Raw genomic sequence first — 24,700 nt, 5'->3', positions numbered from 1 at the left:
TCCCCGTCTCTCCAGCTCTTTAATAAACAGAAAATACATTTTCCGGTAGGTGTCAAAATCTCAGCCAATCAGGAGAAAGTACCCATTTTTAAGCTTCATTTTTATAGTGTTCCAGTTCCAATTTTGCCTGCTCATTTCTTAGTGTCATCACTTCCAATTTCAATTGTTTAATCTATATCCTGATTGAGTTCTCTATCCTGATTGGATAAAATCTGAAATGAAACTGAAACGAAAATGCATTTTCTGTTTTATAAAGAGCTGGAGAGACAAGGAGACTCCTTTTACTGAACAAACACTCTATAGCAATGAGTACTATCAGAATATAGAGCTATTTAACACTTATTTTAACCAAAGAAAATCACTCACCCTACCTTTAACGCTCATCTTTTATTTACTTTAATCACAATCTAAAACATAAACCTTGGTTGTAAAAAAAAACACAAAGTTGTCCTTTAAGACTTTTAAGGCAGAATTAATTCCATTTTCGCCAGAAACAGGCCGTATCAAATATGAATGAATATCCTAAACGATGCAGAGCCCCCCCCCCCCCCCCCTGACAGAAAGGCCAGGGTGGTGTGTTTATGTTTGGAACACAGTTCTTATACACTATGACGTGATCTAAGATTCCCAAATGGGGATTTCAACACAAAAAATAAAGCCACGAACCAGTGGAACAAGCGCCCTCTAGTGGCAGTGACGTCAGACTTCGGCGCTCTGTTGTGAGCGACTACTGTACGTCTAACAGCTGTTGCCATCAGTGGTGGAAAAAGTACTCAAATGCTTTACTTAAGTAAAAGTATCGATACTGCAATGTAGAATTACTCTTGTTACAAGTAAAAGTCCGGAATTAAAACATTGACTTGAGTAAAAGTACAAAAGTATTGGTATCAAAATGTACTTAAAGTACCAAAGGTAAAAGTACTAAAATGTTTGAAAATAGCAGATCTAAAAGCTCACAACGCGTCGCGATGCGACGCGTTTTGAGCTTGTAGATCTGCTATTTTCAAATAGCCTAGGTATAAAACAGGGCTAAAGCGGTTAATGTATGTTGTATAATATAATCATTTATATCTGCAAAGTAACTATAGTAACTACAGTTTTCAAATAATTGTAGTGGAGTAAAAGCACAATATTTGCCTCTGAGATGTAGTGGAGTAGATGTAAAAGTACTGCAAACCGGAAATACTCCAGTAAAGTAAAAAAGAAATACCTCAAAATTGTACTTAAGTACAGTACTTGAGTAAATGTACTTAGTTACTTTCCACCACTGGTTGCCATGCATTCTTAAAGGCTGGGAGGGTGCGGATAATGGGGAGTGAATGGGATAAGAACATACCCTTCCGTCCGGGAGACGCGTCTAACATGAGGAAAATTGGAAAATGGAAATCGTTTCACAGAAAATAGAAGGATTAGACGTCCGTGTCACAGCTATATGGGAAAGCAAAACGACACACTTTGCAATATGACGTAGAGACAATTAAAAACAGCCGTGTAGAGCAAGAGATAACAGTTAAATGAGAAAAACCCGCTATGCTCTGAAAACCCATCCCAGTGTTTTGTCATTAGATACGCTGCATTAGTCAATAATACAACTTCTGTCATCATATTAAGACTTATAACCCATTAAGACAGAGAAAGCATTTGTCATTTTAGATTTTAACCAATTTGCACCATTGTCTTATACTTTGGGCTGTTCAAAAATAGAAGATATACAAGCTCATAGCGCGGCACTGAGTGCCGCGCTACGAGCTTGTAGATCTGCTATTTTTGAACAGCCCAAAGTGGTTAAAATGGTTACACGGATGCGTTTCCCCGCTCTTAATGGATTAAAATGGCCTACAACTGCAAAGAGAAGCCTAAAGGGCCCACTGCTACTGTGTGGGGAATTGCCTCATTGCGGGTCAAGCTTCCCTCTTTTCCTTTCATAACATTCTAGTGATTTTTCTGGAGAGAGAAATGATGGGGCTGACTCATAAAGTTTACTTCTAAGCCTCAATCAAATGTCCAAAGGAGTTGGGGGGGGGGGCACTTACTTAAGAAAAGCTGCATTAATGCCTGGGCATTCATTCCCTTCATCCACGTTAATATTCATGAGGTCCAGACCTCGCTGTATAGCTAGAGACCCGGAGCCATAGTAATGGGCCTGATTCAGTCATTAATCTCTTTACAGGGACTAAACAAGTTTAAACGTTCATGTCAAACCGGCCTATAAACAGTTTTACAGCCCTCCTATCTTTGGCCCTCTGGACCTCTCAGATGAATAGGATGGCGTACATGTATATCGTCTGTGTCGTCGGGCGGAAACCTTCCATGTCCAAAACCATCCCTTTTTCTGTAGACGGGACAAAAGAATCTGTGTTCTTTAGTCACAAGCTGTTCATACATTTCCTTGGTTAAATGTTTTAAATGTTTATAAAATCCACAGACCTAACCCTGACCCTTAACCACTTTTACTTCAAAACATATCTATTTTCACGTTGTGCGACACTCTTCTACGACATATAGTGGGGCATTAATTCATGAAAAAACTCAACGTAAAAAGTCCAACTATAATGGAGATACAAGGTTTCTGCCCGACAGCAACAACGATATGTCGGAATGACACGCCGTATACTATGAAGATCTGTCTCTCTCTCTCTCGCACATCATGCAAGCTCTGTCTCGTTCTCGCGGTCTCCAGTCTCTTTGCTTTGTAGTGTGCGTGTGCGTGCGTGTGTGTGTGTGTGTGTTTTCACTTCCACTTACCCCCTCACTGTTGTGCCCGCTCTTAGCCAGCATCTCCTGCAGAGCCCGCACCGACAGAGACTGTTCCAGCACAAAGTTACAGATGCACAGGTCTGGAGGTACGTACTGGAAGAACAAAAAAGTAATACAGTCATTTAGAGTTGAGATACAGATGGATTTAGCTCACAAATCACACCCACACACTGTATATACTGTCAGTGTTTTATCATCTAACTATATAAATGGCGAGCAACTTCCGTGCCCTCGGTGTCCACACCCCACAGCTCTGTTATCGACTAAACACAACACCGTCACACCACATGTCGCCAACACTGTCGCCACGGCGGGCGGCCTGAATTTACGTTTCGCGTAGGGCACCTGCCATGCCTCACTACACCGTTCCCACCTCGCAACATAATTAATTCTACTCACCAAATGTCGGACACAACGGAAGTGGAAGCAGCTTCCTACCGCTTACCGTGCGTACCACCGAGGCCAACACAACACGACGGCCCGCCATTGAAAATCCCCAAAACAACAAGAGCACGTTGCTCTGCTCTGCTCCACACACCAGGCTAGGTTCATGACACCAAAGGATTAGCCAGTGATGTCATCATTACTGGTCAACACACCAGGCTAGGTTCATGACAGCAAAGGATTCGACAGTGATGTCATCATTATGCAACCCGGAAGTACACATCGCCGGCATTGGGATGCCAGGTTGGGATGCCACGCCAGAAACAAGCAAGAACCTGCATGATTTTTTTTTTTGATATTTTTTTTTTTTTTTTTTTTTTACCGTTTGGAGATTTTCATCCGACGACTTTGGCGCGGACCACCAGGGGGTCCGCGGACCCCCTGAAACATAAAAAATATTATTTCTTCCCAATTTTTTTCTCAATTTTTTTACTTTTACATTACAACTTTTTTTTTTTCTTTTTTTTTTCCCAAATGTTCATCCCATATATACACGCGCCCACGCTGGGCCCCGTGCGCGGCTGGGGGTTTCGGGCGGCCGTAGGCCGCCCGGACCTCTAGTAGTTTAAATTTGGCTAGTATACTGTAACAAGGGCCCTATTTTCGCCGGTGTCTTACCCCTTTATCCCTACACCTCTTTGCCATTTTTTACTATAACATTTTCAAATAGTTCAACTAGCCGATCTACATCGACATAAAATGTCAGTAAATTACAGTATTGATACTTTTATACTTAAGTAAAACACTTGAGTACTTTTCCCGCCACTGTAAGCATAGCGGCGTTTTCCCTCAGCCACACGGAGGCCAATTGTGTTTGTGTAGAGAGAGACGCTCCTCTAGCCAGATGGACCGCAGTGGATTGGAAACCTTATGGAGTATGGACCCCTATGATAGACAGGTACTTTACGCCTACGCCGCCAGCTGTGTTTCCGTCATTGTACATTGGGTTGTATATGGGTTTCAGGCAGGCAGCTGGTGTCTCCTCTTCCCGGTATACTTCTAAGCCGTGGTGGGAAAAGTACTCACATTTCTTTACTTATACGTAAAAAAGTATCGATGCCACAATGTAGAAAATACTCCGTTACAAGTATAAAAGTCTGGTGCTCAGAATTGACTTGGGTAAAAGTACAAAAGTATTGGCATCGAAATGCACTTAAAGTACCAAAAGTAAAAGTTACTCATCATGCAGGATGTCCCATTTCAAGTTTTCAAATGTATAAAAGATCTTTTGAAAATAGCAGATCTGCAAGCTCACAATGCGTCGCGATGCGACGTACAGTATTGTGAGCTTGTAGATCGGCTATTTTCAAATGGCCGAAATGTTTATAGGGCAGAAGTGGTTACTGTATGTTTTGTAATAATAATCACGATCTACAAAGTAACTAGTAACTAAAGTTTTCCGAGTAAAAGTGTAATATTTGCCTCTGAGATGTAGTGGAGCAGAAGTAAAAGTATTGAGAATTGGAAATACTCCACTAAAGCAAAAAATACCTCATAATTGTACTGAAGTACAGTACTTGAGTACACGTACTTAGTTACTTTCCACCACTGCTTCTAAGCCTGTGTACCGGCACCCAGTACCAGACCGTATACCGCCTGTATACTTTCACATCTGGCGTCTTTCACCCCTTCAGAATGATCCCTTAACTGATTGCTGTTGTTAGAACAGCTGCCTCTAGTCAACACAACTGCTGCAATCAACTACAATATTACATACGTAAGATATTCTGATTAGACGGCCACGTGTTTCCTGACTGGTTCATTATCACATTACTTCCATTAAAAAAAAAACTAACACTATTAACATGATTAAAACTAACGTTTTTATAGCAGTGGTTCTAATCTAAACCCATTAAGACCTGAAGCCGATTTCTACAAATGTCTTCTAAATCCCAACAGTTTTCTGTCAGTGGTGCTCAAACGTTTTCCTGTCAAGGACCCCCAAGAAGATTTGTATTTGGCCACGGACCCCCCCATCTCAAAATATGTTGTTCCAGGGACCCTCAGAAGCAAAGATTTGAGTTAAAAATGTTCGCTTTAAAATAATAGATATATTCAAAAGATTTGCACACATTTTCACGATTTTTCAAAAATAGCAGATCTACAAGCTCATAGTGCGGCTATGAGCTTGTAGATCTGCTATTTTTGAATAGCCAAAGTGCAAAATAATGCTTTTTTAGCTCAAATCAAAAAATGACACAGAAGCGTTCCAGGTCTTAATGAGTTAAAGTGCGGTCCGGGGACCCCCAGGGGTCCTTGAGGGGGATCCAAAGGGTCCCCAGCTAAAATTATTGATAGTTAAGAACCAAATGGACCCGATTTGTAAGCTCAGAGTTATGGGGGACCGTGGTCTAATCATGCATACAAAACTGGGGGTCCTTGAAATGAACAAGTTTGAAAAACACTGCTTTATATAATACTGAAGATATTCTCCTTTAGATGCCAGGCCTACTAAGATGGAGTGAGAGGAGAAAACCCCAGAAAGTCCGCTGACACAGGGCAAGAACCAGATAGAACTTGACCACGGTCCCCAATTGTCTTGGATAAGTGATAGTCACTTGAGCCCTTTAAATACTTTGTCATATGACAAGCAGCACAGATTGCTGACCTACACTCTCACGTCGCGTTGGGATGCGTTGAGAAGGTGTAGATCTGCTATTTTCTCCATTTTAATCATTTGAAAAATGTTTGACAAAAGAAAAAGGAAAACTAGAACGAGTGCTCCTCGTTTACTCCACAACTCCACAAATGTGCACATTTCTCCGCCAGGTCAGATAGCTTATTGTGGGCGAGCAATGTTCGGAATTCGCCTAACATTATTTATTTTTTAACGTATGTTGCTATAATATCAATGGTTCTCAAACCTTTTCATGTCAAGGACCACCCAAAATGATATGTATTTGGCCGCGGACCCCCCCCCATCTCAAAATATTTTGTTCCAGGGAAATATATGTACTCAAAGATTTGCACCGATTTTTCACAATTTTGCAAAAATATGCCCAAAGAAGGGACAACAGGTTGAAAGTGGAAGGCTTACTGTATAGTATGGCGTCAAGTGATTTCTGTTTCCACCTCACAAATGTTCAAAGAATCAACAACAGCCAAAACCAGAGTGTAGAACTCAACAAGTATCATCACGTTTGCACTTCCTGTTTACATTTTCGATTGACAACTTGACCGACCAATCACAGTGCAGTGGATATGCCTTTTGAACACCACAGGAATCAGTAGTCTCACGTACAGCCAGACAACTACTGTATTATAGTGTCTGGAACTACATATAGTGTCTGGAACTACACCTCCCAAAAGCAGAGAGAGGAAGCCGTCATCTGTTCGCCATTTACGCTCATGAAAATATATTTTAAAATATCTTTAAAACATATTTTTGAATTCCCATTTCTGATAAGCAGCAAACTATATGCTTAAACTAATTTAATTTACAGTAGGACAAAATCTGCAAAGACGTAATTAAAACAAAGGAAACAATATGATTTACTTGCTATTTACTACCATTTTTTTTTTACCCATTAAGACCTGAAGCCGATTCTAGAAATGTCTTCTAAATCCCAAAAGTATTCTGAAAAATGTATGTTTCTATCAGTGGTGCTCAAACCTTTTCATGTCAAGGACCCCCAAAATTATTATATTTGGCCGTGGACCCCCATCTCAAAATATATTGTTCCAGGGACCCCCCAGAAGCAAAGATTTGAGTTAAAAAATGTTAGCTTTCAAAATATACATATTCAAAGATTTGCACACATTTTCACAATTTTTCAAAAATAGCAGATCTACAAGCTCATAGCGCGGCACTCGGTGCCGCGCTATGAGCTTGTAGATCTGCTATTTTTGAATAGCCAAAAGTGCAAAATAATGCTTTTTAGCTCAAATCAAAAAAAAATGACACAGATGCGTTCCAGGTAAAGAAAAATTGAACTCGACCCATGAAAATGGGTCCCGACCAACGACATGGGACACACTGGATTAGATGGGAGGGGGAGCAATGACGCAGGCCGTTCAGTGACATAATGAGGTACAGTACAGTAGTAGAACAGGATGGAGACACACAGCTGGAAACGGACACAGGATAAATGATCCCAGCAGAAAGCCTCTGCCTAGCCTGGCCTCCTTTACATACAGTGCACTGCTTCTCTACTTGTTCTCAAGTAAGTGGTTCATTTCACAGGTATAGGAAGACTATAACCTCAATTCAAAACTTTAGATGACCTAGTTCTGGGTTAAAGTTACACAACGTATTATCCCTGAGATCAGCAGGATTTGTGATGAACTGCTGTATCCAGGCCAGGGGACGCCTATAACTTAAGAGTTTGGGTGGGGGGGGGGGGGGGGGGGGGGGGGCGCACTTGAGGTGTAAACCAGCGGCGTGCACATTTGTTTTTTTACGGGTCGGGACGAATTTGTCCCATATTTGTCGGGCTTGGGGCCAGGCTCGGGCACTTCATTTATAGCTACATTTATAACAGCATAGTGCAGCCTAACAGCAGCCTTTTATATCGTGAGCCTATAGACTATAGGACACTAAGACCATGAGGAGCAAAGCCGGTGCCACTCATAGGGGCCGCTCACCAGTGGTGGAAAAATCACACCCTGTGTGAAGGAAGCGGTGCCTTTGATGAGTGGCCTCCTGGTGGCGCTATAATAGGGCGGGGCGGGGCTTCAGCAATTAATGCTCGTCCCTATTGGTGGTGTAAGTCCACATACCAAATTTGGACTTGGTGGCATGCTGCAAAATGGAGTTATAGCTGTTTAAAGCCAGTGGCCTCCTGGTGGCGCTATAATAGGGTGGGGCGGGGCTTCAGCAGTCAATGCTCGTCCCTGTTGGTGGTCTAAGTCCACATACCAAATTTGGACTTGCTGGCATGCTGCGAACTGGAGTTATAGCTGTTTAAAGCCCGTGCTCAAACGGACATACGGACAAACGGACAGACGGACAAACGGACAGACGGACATACGGACATACGGACGGACATAGTCAAAGGTAGAGCGGCTGGCACCGCTAAAAAGTACTCAAATGTTTTACGTAAGTAAAAAAGTATCAATAGTGCAATGTAGAAATACTCTGTTACAAGTAAAAGGCCTGGTGTTCAAAAGTACAAAAGTATTGGTATCAAGATGTACTTAACTCTCTCAGTGCCAAGCCACGAGTTATCCCGAGTTTTTTCTGAATGCCCTCAGTGCCAGAACGAGTTAACCCGAGTCTATTTTTTTTTTTTCATTTTTTTTTTCAGAACCCAATATATCATTATCTGAAGATTTGCAGCTCCATCCACTCCTTGTTTAACTTATAACTGAAAAGGGCTGTATCTCGCTTCCTAAGCACTTTTTTTTTACTTTGAAAAAAATTAAAAAAAAATTGCTGGCACAGTATGAACATATTTCTTCATTTCATTGGCACTGAGAGAGTTAAAGTACCAAAAGGAAAAGTACTTTCATTGGTATGAACCAATGGTGTAGATGGAATGGAAAAGGACTACTTTCTGGTCCCCAGGGCAGGGGAAATTACTCTTCTGCTTCCACCCAGCAGATGTGCAGATGATTTTTTTTCTGTCTGTCTGTCTGTCTCTCTCTCTAGTCTTAATGTGGTGAATCCATCCATCCATCCATCCATGTTCATCCACTTATCCAGAGGGTCGTGGAGGTAACAGTTCCAGCAGAGAATCCGTCTTCCCACATCATCCATTTATTTATGTATTTGTTTATTTATTTACAGTGGGATCACAGTTTGTTTCTCTTTTTATAGGGCTGTTATGTTTTCAGTTATTGTTGGAAGTCATGACAGCCAGTTCCCACCTGATGTCATGTGTGAGTTCCGACTGCTTCAGACCATACTGAATAACTGCCAGCTTGCATAACATCTTCAAATTAGGACTTAAATCTAAGATATACAGGTCATCAGGTGGGTTGCATCCTCCAAAGAGGATGATAAGATCTCCCACCATGCAACAACCCATCCGAGATACATAACCACACAGGGCTTTTCCTTTGGGGTCAACCTTCTTCCATGAGAAGGTCTGTGGATTGAATTTCCACAGATCATCATGCTGTCGTTTGTAGCTGGCAAATATGTACAGCTCTCCATTGTAGGCAAAGGCTGAATGACCCTGGCGTCCTTCTGGAAAAAGCTGTGCAGAAGCCATTCTCAGACTCAGCCAGCAGTTGGTCTCTGTGTCAAACATTCTGATGTTGTTGTCCCTATCGCCCCCAACTACAAACATCTTTGTCCCGATGATGGTGGCAGAGTGATACCAGGGAACAGGTGGTGGAGTTCCTCTGGTGTTAATTAAAGACCAGACCATTGTAGTGGTGTCCAACTTGTGCATGTCATTAGTGCATCGGCTATTAGTCTTGGTTATTCCTCCATGAATATACATGACCTTCCTCAAGACACAGGCTGAGTGGTCGAACCTCTCTTCTGGAACAGTACCAGCGATATTAGGTTTGGACCATCTGTGGTTGTCAACATCAAATGAATAAAGCACGTTACAGTAAGGAAATCCCCCCCAGATGTAGACAATATCTTCTACCAGAACAGCTGTGTGGTACCTGCGCACGCAGGGAACCTCAAGGTGATGTTCTCCTCTTCCATTTGTCCATGGGGGCAACTTCCTCCAGCGTAGGGACACTGTGTTGAAGATGTGGACTTCAATCTGATCACTGTCGTTCTCGTCAACGTATCCTCCAAATGAGTACAGCTTGTGTCCGACTACCACAGCAGCTGGGTAGTAATCCTTATGTCCTCCTTTCAGATGTATCGTCCATTGAAACATTTCACACACCAGTACCACTTTGTGAATCAGTGCAACTAATTTACAGAAGAGGTTGTTAGAAGGTAGGGCTATTTATTGCTAAAAGTTCCTGAATGGTGTTGTGTTGGAAAATACAATAATGACATTTAAAAGGACAATAACATCTGATCTAATAATGATGTTGTGATATCATTGCGTGATGACATCATTATATGGAATAGCTAATGACGTTACTCAACCTGAATGGCCATTTTAGCAATATCTATATGAATTGTGTCAGTAATATGACATCAGTAATCTAAATTTGGGCATATTGTGATAAAGACACACTATCTGTGTGTGTGAATGAATGACTCCTCTGACAGGAGGGAAAATTATAATGTAGCTTTGTGATGCTGAGCTGGCATTAGGACCATGCTTATTAACATTCATTCAATAACAAAATAGGAATTCTGCATTCCAGCAGCCTGTATGAGTTCCAGTCTGTGTACTAGGAATATTTTAGTCATGTTGCTTTAGTTGAACCACATAAATGAGTTTACTGATAACATGCATTTAATCTGCAATGTGACTGACACATAAACATACAGACACATACATACATATACATCTGTCTCTGTCTCTGTCTCTGTCTCTCTCTCTCTCTCTCTCTCTCTCTCTCTCTCTCGCACCCTAAGCGAGGCACGTATATGATCCGGGCTTGTATTACTGGCATAACTTTATATGCAAAGTCCCAAGAAATGGCCTTCATATGGTATGAACCAATGGTGTAGATGGAATGTAAAAGGACTACTTTCTGGTCCCCATAGCCAAAGAAATCTCACAGATGCATTCCCGGTCTTAAAGGGTTAAAGTATAGATTTCAGAATTAGGGGTTTGAGCCGTAATACGGCAAAAACAAACGAGAAGTGACACGATGTTGCACCGACGCCAAGTATCTCCTTTCCAGGTGGTCTCTGGGGCCCAAGAACTTACACTTGAAATGGACTTGAAGGACTTGTCTCGTTATGGGAGAAGAAAGATATTGATTTCTTTTAAAGGTTGGTAAGTCTTTTGCATCCATCATGTTTGACGGAGCATGAAACACACACACACACACACACACACACACACACACACACACACACACACACACACACACACACACACACACACACACACACACACACACACACACACACACACACACACACACACACACACACACACACACACACACATAAACACAACCACGCGCTCACAGATACCTACTGTATCTACATAAGGACTCTCCCAACTCTTAAAGCAGTGGTTCTCAAACTTTTTCATGTCAAGGACACCCCAAAATGATATGTATTGTTACAGGGAACCCCCCAGAAGCAAAGATTTGAGTTACAAATGTTCGCTTTATATATTCGAAGATTTGCACAAAATCTATGTTCACGATTTTTCAAAAAACAGCAGATCTACAAGCTCGTAGTGCGGCACCGAGGAGCTTGTATATCTGCTATTTTTGAAAGTATACAATATGGATAAAGGGGTTAATATTATTGTGACGCTTTATTAACTAATTTTGCTGGGGAAAATGTGTGAAATGGTACATTCTGCACAATGAGTACTTTCTACTTTTGGTACTTTAAGTGCATTTTGATGCCAATACTTTTGTACTTTTACTCAAGTCAATTTTGAATTCCGGACTTTTACTTTGTAACGGAGTATTGATACTTTTACTTAAGTAAAAAAATGTGAGTACTTTTTCCACCACTGCTGAAGGAGATAGAGCCCCCATGGTTTGTAAAAGTGAAAAGCACCTCAAAATTGTACTTAAGTACAGCACTTGAGTAAATGTACTTAGTTACTTTGCACCACTGGCGGGGACAGCTTTACATGACGCTGCTTTTTGTTTTATGGCCCGGCAAGACCGAAGAGGAGGGATAGCTCCACGCCGGGACATGTTTATATGTTTATATATGTCTCTAGGGAGAAAGGTCACGGAAGGGTTTGAGGCTGATTACCCCAAGGAGTTGACCTCCTAATGTGCTCGTTAAAATCGGAGGAATCTCCTTAACTTTTATACTCTTGGGCAATATGTGTAAACAGGCAACAAAATCAATAAAAGGTCTGTCTGTCTGTCTGTCTGTCTGTCTGTCTGTCTGTCTGTCTGTCTGTCTGTCTGTCTCTCTACGGTCAGTGGTGTAAAACATACTACATGTTCGTACTTGCAGTAAGTAAAAGTATCAATACTGCAATGTAGAAATACTCTGTTACAGGTGAAAGTTCAATCTTAAAAAAAATACCTAAATTAAAAGTGCCCATTATGCAGAAATGTCCCATTTCAAGTTTTCAAAATGTATAGAAAGCTTTTGAAAATAGCCGATCTACAAGCTCACAACGCGTCAAATCTACAAAGTAACTAGTAACTAAAGCTGTCAAGTAACTGTAGAGGAGTTAGAAGCAAAATTTTGACTCTGAGATGTAGGCTACAGTAGTGGAGTAGAAGTATAAAGTATCAAAAAATAATAATACTCAAGTAAAAAAAAGAAGAAGCTTAAAAGGTGGGGTAAGTGATATGTTTTGGTTAAAACAAAAAGCTTTATGTTAAAAGGTTAAAGCTCTATATTGTGATAGTAATCATTGCTATAGAGTGTTTGTTCAGTAACAGGGGGTCTCCATGTCTCTCCAGCTCTTTAATAAACAGAAAATACATTTTCAGGTAGGTGACAACATTTCAGCCAATCAGGAGAGAGTACCCATGTATCAGCTTCATTTTGATAGTGATCCAGTTCCAATTGTGTCTGCTCATTTCTCTGTGTCATCACTTCTAATTTCACTCGTTTAATCTGTATCCTGTCTGAGTTCTCGATCCGGATTGGATAAAAATGGTTTCCCGACCCGAAAATGCATTTTCTGTTTAATAAAGAGCTGGACAGAGACTCCTGTTACTGAACAAACACTCTCTATATAGCAATGAGTACTATCAGAATATAGAGCTATTTAACGCGTATTTTAGCCAAAGAAAACCACTTAGACCTGTACCTTTAAGTACAGTGCTTGAGTAAAGGTGCTTTACTGCCAGTGGTCAGTGGAGGAGTGGAGTGCTTTACTGATCATATACATCACAATCAACTACAGCTATACTCATGGACTGATTGATGTTGCCATGTCAGCCCTCCCCCCCCGTCTTCACGGTGTCTCTTAGCACACAGAGAAAACGGGTGCATCCCGGGCAAATCCTCCCATCCGACTCCTGAATTACCATTTTAGTTAGCTCAATGTTTTTTAGTTTTTTTTTCTCTCTCTCTCTCTCTCTCTCTCTCTCTCTCTCTCTCTCTCTCTCTCTCTCTCTCTCTCTCTCTCTCTCTCTCTCTCTCTCTCTCTCTCTCTCTCTCTCTCTCTCTCTCTCTCTCTCTCTCTCTCTCTCTCTCTCTCTCTCTCTCTCTCTCTCTCTCTCTCTCTCTCTCTCTCTCTCTCTCTACCCCACCCTACGGGGGGTGAAGCCTTTTCATACAAACGAAACGGTAGTCAATGAAGACAAAGTGGCAGACGGGACAGAGCATCCATCATGCCTGTCGGGTGTAATTACCGTCCAATGTTTTTTTTTTTGGTGCAAGGAAAAGGAGGAAGGATCCTTATCCTATATACCAGCCCAACCCCCCTGCACCTCCTCCTCCCACTGAGAGGATGAGAGCGGAGATGATACCTGTTATGAAGGCACGCACGCACGCACACACACACACACACACACACACACACACACACACACACACACACACACACACACACACACACACACACACACACACACACACACACACACACACACACACACACACACACACACACACACACACACACACACACACACACACACACACTCAGGCTTCCATCCTAGGTTAACGCCATTAAGACCGGGAACAAATCAAATCCGTGTCTTTCTTTTTTAGATTTCTTTGGGCTATTCAAAAATAGCAGATCTACAAGCTCGTAGCGCGGCACTTGGTGCCGCGCTACGAGCTTGTAGATCTGCTATTTTTGAAAGAAAAAAAAACGTGAAAATGTGTGCAAATCTTTTAATGTAGCATATATTCGAACATTTGTAACTCAAATCTTTGCTTCTGGGGATTCCACAAATGTCTTCTAAATCCTAACAGTTTTCTGAAAAAACTGTATGTTGCTGTATATCAGTGGTTGTCATGTATTTGGCGCCGACCCCCCCTCTCAAAATATTTTACATAATAAAGGACCCCCAGAAGCAAAGATTTGACTTACAAATTTTCGCTTTAAAAAATATATATATATTCAAAGATTTGCACACATTTTCTCGATTATAAAAAAAAGAATAGCCAAAGAAATCTAAAAATGACACAGATGAGTTCCCAGTCTTAATGGGTTAAGATTGGCGTGACGGTGGATGGTTTGTGTTGTGTTGTGTTGTGTTGTGTTGTGTTGTGTTGTGTTGTGTTGTGTTGTGTTGTGTTGTGTTGTGTTGTGTTGTGTCAATCAATCAACTTTGTCACATCACATTAAGTTAAAAAGTAAACAAATTAGAATAGACCAAAAATAGACAAGAAAAGGAGGAAAAATGTGCATGAAAGAATTGTTAGTTTAAGATTCATACTGTATGATGTGTGTATAAAAAGACCATTGCTATTGCAATTGTGTGTGTGTGTGTGTGTGTGTGTGTGTGTGTGTGGGTGCGTGTGTGGGTGCGTGCGTGCGTGCGTGCGTGCGTGCGTGCGTGCGTGCGTGCGTGCGTGCGTGCGTGCTGCTTGCTGCAGTGAAATTAATCTCAGGCAGCGCTAATGGATTATGATTAAACGCGCAATCAATGTGGAAAAAGCCAATTAGACCTGGCTGTCAACAGGCTCTGCAACAGTGGGAGACAATAACGGCGTGCTAAAGAAGGCGAACGGCGACGAGGAAAGCATACTACAGCCATTTCCCAACACAGGCAATGCTCGAACGTCCGTCCACGGTATTTCAGCTTAACGTTTGTGTTGAGAATTGGTTGAGGATGAGAGGATAAAAAGGTCATCCTCGTGCCTCATAATGTTCTCCCGTTACGCCTTGGCGCCTTAAACCATTAAAATCGGGAAAACACCTGCGTCATTTTAGTTAGTATAGCATCACCATCATTTTAACCGCTTTAACCATTATTTCATACTTTGGCAATTAAAAAATAGAAGATCTACAAGCTCATAGCGCGTCACTTTGTGCCGCGCTATCAGATTGTAGATCTGCTATTTTTGAACGTTTTCGTGAAAATCTTTGACTATATATATTTTTGAAACCGAACATTTTTAACTCAAATCTTTGGCTCAATATTTTGAGATGGGGGTCCACGGCCAAATACATATAATTTCTGGGGGTCCTTGACAAGAAAACCATATTTTGTCCCAGGGACCCCCAGAAGCAAAGATTTGAGTTACAAATGTTCGCTTTAAAACAATATATACACACTATAAAAAAATGTGCAAATTTTTTCACGATTTTTTCAAAAAATAGCAGATCTACAAGCTCATAGCGCGGCACTCGGTGCCGCGCTATGAGCTTGTAGATCTGCTATTTTTGAATAGCCAAAGAAATAGAAAAATGACAGACGTGCGTCCCGGATCCCGGATTGAGCGGGTTAAATCGCTGCACTTTGTTGCATGAGAGCGAGTGAACGCGTCAGCACCGACATGGAGGCCCCGCGTCCAGCTGCAGTTTCAATGGTTGAGCCAATTAACTGCCGACAACGGCACAAACCGTTTATGGAACGATCCATCATAAGAGACCAACGGGTGTAATTTCTGGGAATGATCTCTTCTGACGGCGAGGCCCACGGAGACGCGACGCAGCCGTCACTGAGGGTGGTAGATAGTCTCCTCGTCAACAACGGCCGCGCGGTCTGTTGTTCCTTCCTTTTGATGAAACTCGCCCTGTCCATTTTGGTGGTACTTAAAGGTTCTATGACATTCATTTTCACTTTTTTTTTTTTTATGTTTTTTGGGGGGTTTTATGACCTCAATTACACCCAAAAGATCTGAACTTTGAACATTCAGTGGATTTTCTGTGGTCTGAGGTTTTCTGAATAATTAGGCTGAAAAGTAATCTGAGCTTGGCCCTTGGGCAGTGAAGTCACAGCCGATTAATCCCGCCCACTCTCCTCCTCGCCCCTCCCCTCCCCTATCCTTTCCTTTGGGGGGGGCGGAGCAGAGGCGATGATTGACAGGCAAAATCCCCTCAATCCCTCAGCGACACCCGCAGGCAAAGATTTATTTTTTCATTGCAGTTGAAAAGGCTTTAGAAATGTGAGAAAAAAACACCCGCCATGGATCAATGGAGTGGATTTTTTTGTTAATACTTTTTATACACGTTTGAAGGACCATGACAAAGACTTTTAATGTGTGGTAAAACTGAACTTCATGAAACCTTTAACCCATTAAAAGACGTGATATATACCATTCTACAAAATGTCTTCTAATAACGGTCTAACAGTTTTCTGAAACACTTATGTTGCTATAATACCAGTGGTGCTCAAACTTTTTTCATGTCAAGGACCCCCAAAAGTATATGTATTTGGCCGCGGACCCCCATCTAAAAATATTTTGTTCCAGGGACCCCCCAGAAGCAAAGATTTGAGTAAAAAAAATGTTTGCTTAAAGAAATACATATATTCAAAGATTTGCACAAATGTTCAAGATTTTTCAAAAATAGCTCACAGCGCAGCACTCGGTGCCGCTGCTATTTTTTTTATCTGCTATTTTTGAATAGCCAAAGTATAAAATAATGGTTTTAAGTGGTTACACAGATGCGTGAGAAAAAGGGGTAAAAAAGAATTGGCTACTCTAAGTGAAAAAAATTCTTTAAAAAAAACACCAGACGCGTTGTGACCTTGTAGATTGGCTATTTTCTTTTTTTTTTTAAATAATGGTTTCTCCTACACTTAGTTTCATGCCTTGTGTTACATAATAAGTATGCTTTATTAAAGTGCCCTTTCATTTTACTCCGTTAGAAATGTACTTAAAGTTGTACAGTGCAAATTTAAAAAAAAAATTAGCAGCCTCTGCTGGTCATTACCGTCACTGCAGGCCGTTCGTTTATTACTGCGTTACCCAGAATTCCATTTGTTTTCACCGGAAGACGGAAGCGTTTCAAAAAGCGTTTTTTTAATTGTTTTATACGATCTGTGGATCGTTTCTCTTAGCCAGTGGAGCTTTAGTTACCGTGAGCTGTGTTTTCTTTTGCTGTTATTTTTCGTTCTTCAAATCATACAATCTCTTAAAATCAGCGTGAGTTTCCTTTTTGTTAATAGCGCGGTAGTTTCCGCTTCCATTTTCCGGCCAGATGACGTCATTTTCGCGGGAAAGTCAACCCCGACAGCGTTCAATAGAAAATATATCAATAAAAGGCTTTCGGGGGTGAAATTCATGGAGTGGGTGTTGTGAAACATTTGCCACTCACAAAAGATATACAATTTAACTTTAGTTTTATTGAAAAAGTTACCTAGTATTACTTTAAGTATGCTTATTTTAAATGTGTCCATCGACAATGATTGACAGCCATCACGATTGTTCTTGATGGTTTACACAATGTTTGAACATTTGACATGTAGGCTATTATAATGAACAGCAAGACGGAGCGAGCGGAGTTTGACAGAGTGCAGCATACTCTCCAAAAAGCTCCGCTCTGGTGAAAGAACGGGACACTGTTGTTTATTATTGTTACATTCTTATCTTCTCTTTGTTCTTTGCGAGTATGTCTCCTGCTTTTTCAAGCTTGGTGATGTGAGGTTACGCATGTGTCACTGCCAGCTTGTGTTAGATCACTGATTACATTTAAAGTGTCTGTGTTTGCGATAAGTTAATTTACTGTAGCTTTGTTTTTAGCAAAGCCTAATTAATCCTTTTAGATTTTTTTACAGAAATGTTTTCTCCATTCTGTAATCCATTGAAAATAAATAAATCTTATATAGATATATACATGGATGAATCATCCAATTTGTTGTACAATTGTTTTTGTTTAATTCGTTTTTTTATTTGTTGTCAGTATGTTACGCTTAGCTTGTGAGGGATATTTTCAGACCATATCTCCCTTAAAGTGTGCTATATTTTGGGTTATTTATCTAAGCATAAAGTCATCGTTCTCCTCCTCTGATTTTCATGAACTCACCTCGTAGGCTTTTACCTTTTTTGTCTTAAAAAAATAAAAGATTGAGCTGGATGAGGTGAGTTGTTGCACTTTAGTTTATCTCTATTCTGTATACGGTTATATTATCAGCATTAATTAGTAAGTTCAAGAGGGTAAATGAGGTGAGTTTGTAAGATTAAAAGAAAAGTTACGAAATTGGATTCAAAAACATCAAAGTGCCGCCAACTCCTGGTGGGAGCTGTTTAAGTCTCACAGCAACAGGAATTCAATGAGACGCTACATCTGATCTACTGAACAGACTCATGTCTGCCTCTCTGTTGGTGATTAATGATGGGGGGGGGGGGGGGGGGGGCACAGCATCTTCATCTACTGGGGGCACTGGAAGATGACTACTAATGCAGAAAGAGCAATGTCTAATAATGTTTGTATGTCCTGACAAGTGAGAGTATTCTGTCTGTCTGTCTGTCTGTCTGTCTGTCTGTCCAGCCTGATCTCACACAATTTAGTATACATTGCACGGATGTCAGTCCGTGCAAAGCAAAGCAAAGCAAAGTTTGTTGTTTACCCAGGGTGTCGGACTAAGTACGAAACTTGTTTCCAGCCGGACCCTGCATGGAAGCCTTGCTCAAGGGCTATTCAGCGGTGATTCATGATTGATGTGATGAATTGGGGAATCGAACTAGGGACCTTCCGGTATCAAGGCCGCCCCTCTAACCACTAGGCCACCGCTGCCACTGCAATGTAATGTTGCAACCCGGAAGGAAGCACAGCAGTCCCCAAAACATGACTTACGTTTCTGTGCCTTTCGGTCTATAACTCAAACGGTGATGAGAAGGCTCAAGCGAACGGGACGCAACGTTCCGGGTCGTCATCTCGCTCTCTTTAGCTCACTCGGTGGTCCCTCACGTGGCTCCAGTTCGCTTGAGACTTGAGAACTGGTGAAGTCAATGAAGGAGATGTGAGTTTTACACAGATTTTCTGGTTTTCCAGGTGTATATATGCACGGAATGTCTGTCTCTCTAGTCTTAATCAGTGTTGATTTTGACAGCAAACTTTGATGTAGTTTTAGTCATAGTCTTTTGAATAAAATTCCATTTAGTTTTAGTCATGTTTTAGTCATCTGAAATATTTTAGTTTTAGTCTAATTTCGTCGACTAAATATCATAAAATTAGTCGACTAAATCAACTGTAGATTTAGTCGACTACAATGTATTTTGGCGGTGCCTTGATGGTGTCGTAATGGCTGATTTTACAATTGGTTGCGTGCTGAAAATAGCCGATCTACAAGCTCACAACACGTCGCAGCGCGACACGTTGTGAGCTTGTAGATCTGCTATTTTCAGCATGCAACACCCGAGCGCAACCAAACATAAAATAACTTGTATTTTAGTTCTACTGGATCTCTGGATCTCTCTCTGGATTTTAGTCTAGTTTTTATTTGTTGACGAAATTGCCAATATATTTAGTCTTAGTTTTAGTCAATTTAGCTTATTTATCTATTTGTTTTTGTTTAGTTTTCGTCAGTTAAAAAAGGTAGTCGACGAACATTTTTCGTCATAGTTTTAGTCGACGAAATCAACACTGGTCTTAATGTGGTGAATCCATCCATCCATCCATGCTCATCCACTTATCCAGAGGGTCGTGGAGGTAACAGTTCCAGCAGAGAATCCGTCTTCCCACATCATCCATTTATTTATGTATTTGTTTATTTATTTACAGTGGGATCACAGTTTGTTTCTCTTTTTATAGGGCTGTTATGTTTTCAGTTATTGTTGGCAGTCATGACAGCCAGTTCCCACCTGATGTCATGTGTGAGTTCCGACTGCTTCAGACCATACTGAATAACTGCCAGCTTGCATAACATCTTCAAATTAGGACTTAAATCTAAGATATACAGGTCGTCAGGTGGGTCGCATCCTCCAAAGAGGATGATAAGATCTCCCACCATGAAACAACCCATCCGAGATACATAACCACACAGGGCTTTTCCTTTGGGGTAAACCTTCTTCCATGAGAAGGTCTGTGTATTGAATTTCCACAAATCATTGAAGTTCTTCTTTCTGTTGTAGCCAGCAACTATGTACAGCTCTCCATTGTAGGCAAAGGCTGAATGACCCTCGCGTCCTTCTGGAAAAAGCTGTGCAGAAGCCATTCTCAGCCAGCAGTTGGTCTCTGTGTCAAACATTCTGATGTTGTTGAACCGGCCAAGGTTGTCCCCACAGCCCCCAAATACAAACATCTTTGTCCCGATGATGGTGGCAGAGTGATTATCTGAAACAGGTGGCGGAGTTCCTCTGGTGTTAATTAAAGACCAGACCATTGTAGTGGTGTCCAACATGTGCATGTCATTAGTGCATCGGCTATTAGTCTCGGTTATTCCTCCATGAATATACATGACCTTCCTCAAGACACAGGCTGAGTGGTCGAACCTCTCCTCTGGAACAGTACCAGCAATATTGGGTTTGGACCATCTGTGGTTGTCAACATCAAATGAATAAAGCACGTTACAGTAAGGACATCCCCCCCAGATGTAGACAATATCTTCTATCAGAACAGCTGTGTGGTGCCAGCGCGCGCAGGGAACCTCAAGGTGATGTTCTCCTCTTCCATTTGTCCATGGGGGCAACTTCCTCCAGCGTAGGGACACTGTGTTGAAGATGTGGACTTCAATCTGACGCCTGTTGTTACAGAATCCTCCAAATGAGTACAGCTTGTGTCCGACTACCACAGCAGCTGGGTGGTAATTCTTATGTCCTCCTTTCAGATGTATCGTCCATTGAAACATTTCACACACCTGTACCACTTTGTGAATCAGTGCAACTAATTTACAGAAGAGGTTGTTAGAAGGTAGGGCTATTTATTGCTAAAAGTTCCTGAATGGTGTTGTGTTGGAAAATACAATAATGACATTTAAAAGGACAATTACATCTGATGTAATAATTTTGTGATATCATTGCGTGATGACATCATGATATGGAATAGCTAATGACGTTGCTCAACCTGAATGCCCATTTTAGCAATATCTATGATATGAATCAGTAATCTAAATTTGGGCATATTGGCCCTCATTTATCAACGCGGTGCAGCCCGAATAATGAGCGTACGGCGTGATCACCGCACCTTTCGGCATTTATCAATATATCCTGACGTGGGCTTCATCCTACTTTACGCTGAGATCTCACGTCTGGTCGAGACCAGTTGTTGACGTTGGCTGCGCCCGTTTATTCCATTCTAGACCTCAGAGCAACATTGTCTGACTGTCTGACAGGCATCTAGACACATAATCCACTCCAAAATGTATATCTACACTAATAAATAATCGCTGTGAAAATATAAAATTTTATAAAGTAATTTAAACAAACTGCTTTTGCTTTAACAGTCATTCAGAAAAGATTGTAGATCTGGCTACATTGAAAATAGCAGATATACAAGCTCACAAGCCAGCGTCGCATCGCGACGCGTTGTGAGCTTGTAGATCTGCTAGTTTCAAAATATACAGCGCTTCTGCTGGTGCAACGGCGCTGCTGTTATATTTTCATGGCCACCGGGAGATCAGACATTTAACCCATGGTTCAACACACACCAGCCTTCATTCATTAATGTTCTCTCCAGGCTATCTCTCATTAATGCGGAGCGGGACGGGACTCGCCCATCCGACGGTCCGAGCCTCACTGGGAAATGGGAATAGCCTACATGACGGCTTTATTTCAGTGTAACTCGAACGCACACTGCTCGGTATGGGTTAAATACATTAATATACAAACATATTCTTTGATGTGATTGGTATCATAATAAGTCATTCATGTAGGCTACAAGCCTACGTGACAACCGCTACGGTACGGATAACATGAAAAACACAGCTGGGCGGCCGTGTGTGTGTGTGTGTGAGAGAGAGAGAGAGAGAGAGAGAGAGAGAGAGAGAGAGAGAGAGAGAGAGAGAGAGGGAGGGGGGCGTGTGCGTGTGCGGCGAGGCGAGCGAGGGAAGCCTATCTTATTGGCTTTTCATGTCTTTGGTCGTATTCTGGTTCGTCTTCATGTCGTAAAATCGGGGCGTTTTGAGAATATTTAAGGGCGTGTTATTTAAATGACACTCGTTTCAGCCATGACATTTATCAACGCTGGGACCAAGTGTAAGCTCGGATCAGCTGTGTAGGATGCGTTGATAAATGTGACTTCGACGTTGGTGTATGGCCGAATATATGGAAAAATATACGCCGGTTTATACGCTGCGTTGATAAATGAGGGCCATTGTGATAAAGACACACTGTCTGTGTGTGTGAATTAATGACTCCTCTGACAGGAGGGAAAATTACACAGCACGCATATTCTCACTAGGCCGAGGAAGAAATGCCACTTGAATATTTTCAAATCAGCCTCATGTTGGTGCTATAACAGGCCAATTCGTGTTTTTACCTATAACTGCACCGATCGGTGTAAAACTTTGTATGTGCACTCCCTAAAGGCCAAGGAAAATCTTTGCCATTTCACATACTGTATGCCTTTTATAGCACCACCAGGAGGGCCACCTTATTACATTTTTGGATATTACTCCTTCAGATCTTATCCAAATTTCACGCAAATCTCTGTAGTCATCATGTGATCAAGGCTGATCTGTTTGATTTTTCATATTCCATCCCGATTGGCTAAGATTGACATCTAAAGTTTGCAGGAGTGGCCCGTTTTGAACGAAATGCCGCAAATCATAAATACAGCGTCCGATTGCGGTGAAACTTTGCACGCACATTCGCACTACGTTGAGGACATTCTTCACTGCTGAAATGAAGCCGACGAAAGAAGAAGACGAATGCCGCCATACACAGCCTTCCCCACATGTAGCGTGTCGGTGCAAGGCCATCTTGTGAAAATAATGTCAGGCACCCAATTGTCGAGCTGGCAGGCTGATGTCAAGACTAGCATATAAATTGTTGTCTAACAGACTGCAACTAAAACTGTTTTTTAAATGATTCTTTTTTTAATATTTTTTTTTATCCCACGATTTTTGTAACCCTTATTTTTCAAACGGTGCCAATTTTCTAAGTGATCCTGGGCACTACACTCCCCTCACCAGCCACACTCCCCTCACATTATCCTAGGGAGGCCAGGGCCTCCCTTGGCTAATTTTAACTAGCCACAGTAATTTTAACTAGCCACAGTATCTGAAACAATATATCTTAACATCAACTGAGACATTGTGCACAGAATATTGTCTCTGTTGTCTGCATGCTGACTGTCTCTGAGGGGAGATGATTGTCCTCCTCTTTGAGTGCATTTACACCTGAATGAAGAGATGTCCACTTGTGATCGACCAGGATGCAAATGGTGAACCTGCCCATAGACACCGTTGAAATGCAAAGTCTGACCAGGTTTAATGCAGATGTCTCACTCCTCTGTAGAAAACAACAACAGGCCTGTACAGAACCAGACCACTGTCCTATATAGGTACTAAAATGTTACTCAAGTACATTCCAGACTTTTACTTGTAACAGAGTAAATGGTAATGGTAAATGGTAAATGGTGCATTTATATAGCGCTTCTATCCGAAGCGCTTTACATTGATTGTGCCATTAACCCATTCACACACACATTCATACACCGATGGCGGAGGAAACCATGCAAGGCACCAACCTGCTCATCGGGGGCAATTAGGGGTTCAGCGTCTTGCTCAAGGACACTTCGACACTAACTCTAGGGGAGCGCCCCAGCCCGGGATCGAACTGGGAACCTTGCGGTTTTCCAGCTCACTCTACCCGGCCACTCTACCCCTGAGCCACTGCCGCCCCATAGAGTACTTCTACATTGCAGTATTGATACTTTTACTTAAGTAAAACATTTTCCACCATTGCATTAGAGTCATTGTGAGCCCCTACCTTAGCCTCCGACGTGGGCTCCAGGTAGCACAGGCGATTGCCGAGCCCCTCGGCGGTCAGGCAGAACTTGCGATTCTCCTTCTGGATGCAGGCCACGCACTGAAGCACCACTTCATCATCCTGTCAGGACAAAACGAAAGAACATCAGTCTTTATCTCTCCCCATCTCACTCACTGTGTGGGTGCTTGTGCCATGATGTGCGTATGTGTGTGTGTGTGCGTGTGTGTGTGTGTGTGTGTGTGTGTGTGTGTGTGTGTGTGTGTGTGTGTGTGTGTGTGTGTGTGTGTGTGTGTGAGCGAGCAGATGGCGCCGAGGGATAACCCTGACACTCCCACACACAACAAGCCTGTCCCAACCCCAGCGCTGTGTTTCTCAAGGTTTTTAAAGATGGGGTGCCGTGATTTTCAGTGACCCCCCCCCCCCCCCCCCCCAAAAAAAAACATAATCATCAGGTATTATGGTTATACTAGGAGGAAGATTTTTTTCAAAAAAGTGTACAGAAATTGTTAACATTATGTTTTTATGTGGACACGCCTACAGTTCATTAAGTATACCTGGTTCTCACCTTAGCACCTCCTCCACCACCTTAGCACCACCCACCTGTCCAAGTCCCTCCTCCTCATTCCCAAACCTGTTGTGTTATGATAATGAGGGGGAGGGTATATTTTTACTGTGCCATTAAGTGGCTGTTTTTCTATTGGCACGTTTGACCCTCAAGGTTTCAGCCTCCAGGAAGAAACTGAAAATAGTCAGAGA

General features: G+C 41.9%; 1 protein-coding gene across 1 annotated transcript in view; it reads right to left on the bottom strand.

Moving 5' to 3' along the window:
- The window catches only part of LOC311036625 (ryanodine receptor 3), a gene marked incomplete at its 5' end in the record, with an annotated part of 257,158 nt that overhangs the window by 200,375 nt on the left and 32,083 nt on the right, over positions 1–24,700 (bottom strand). Inside the window, 3 exons of the mRNA XM_084045450.1 lie at positions 1,337–1,357; positions 2,746–2,850; positions 23,945–24,064. Of these exons, the coding sequence (XP_083901576.1) occupies positions 1,337–1,357; positions 2,746–2,850; positions 23,945–24,064 (246 nt within the window). The remainder of the gene's footprint in view (positions 1–1,336; positions 1,358–2,745; positions 2,851–23,944; positions 24,065–24,700) is intronic.

Source organism: Gymnoscopelus microlampas (genome assembly GCF_963454915.1).
Source record: "Gymnoscopelus microlampas genome assembly, chromosome: 20".
In the NCBI taxonomy this organism is placed as follows: Eukaryota; Metazoa; Chordata; class Actinopteri; order Myctophiformes; family Myctophidae; genus Gymnoscopelus; species Gymnoscopelus microlampas.
This window is presented reverse-complemented; position numbering and strand designations above follow the sequence as displayed.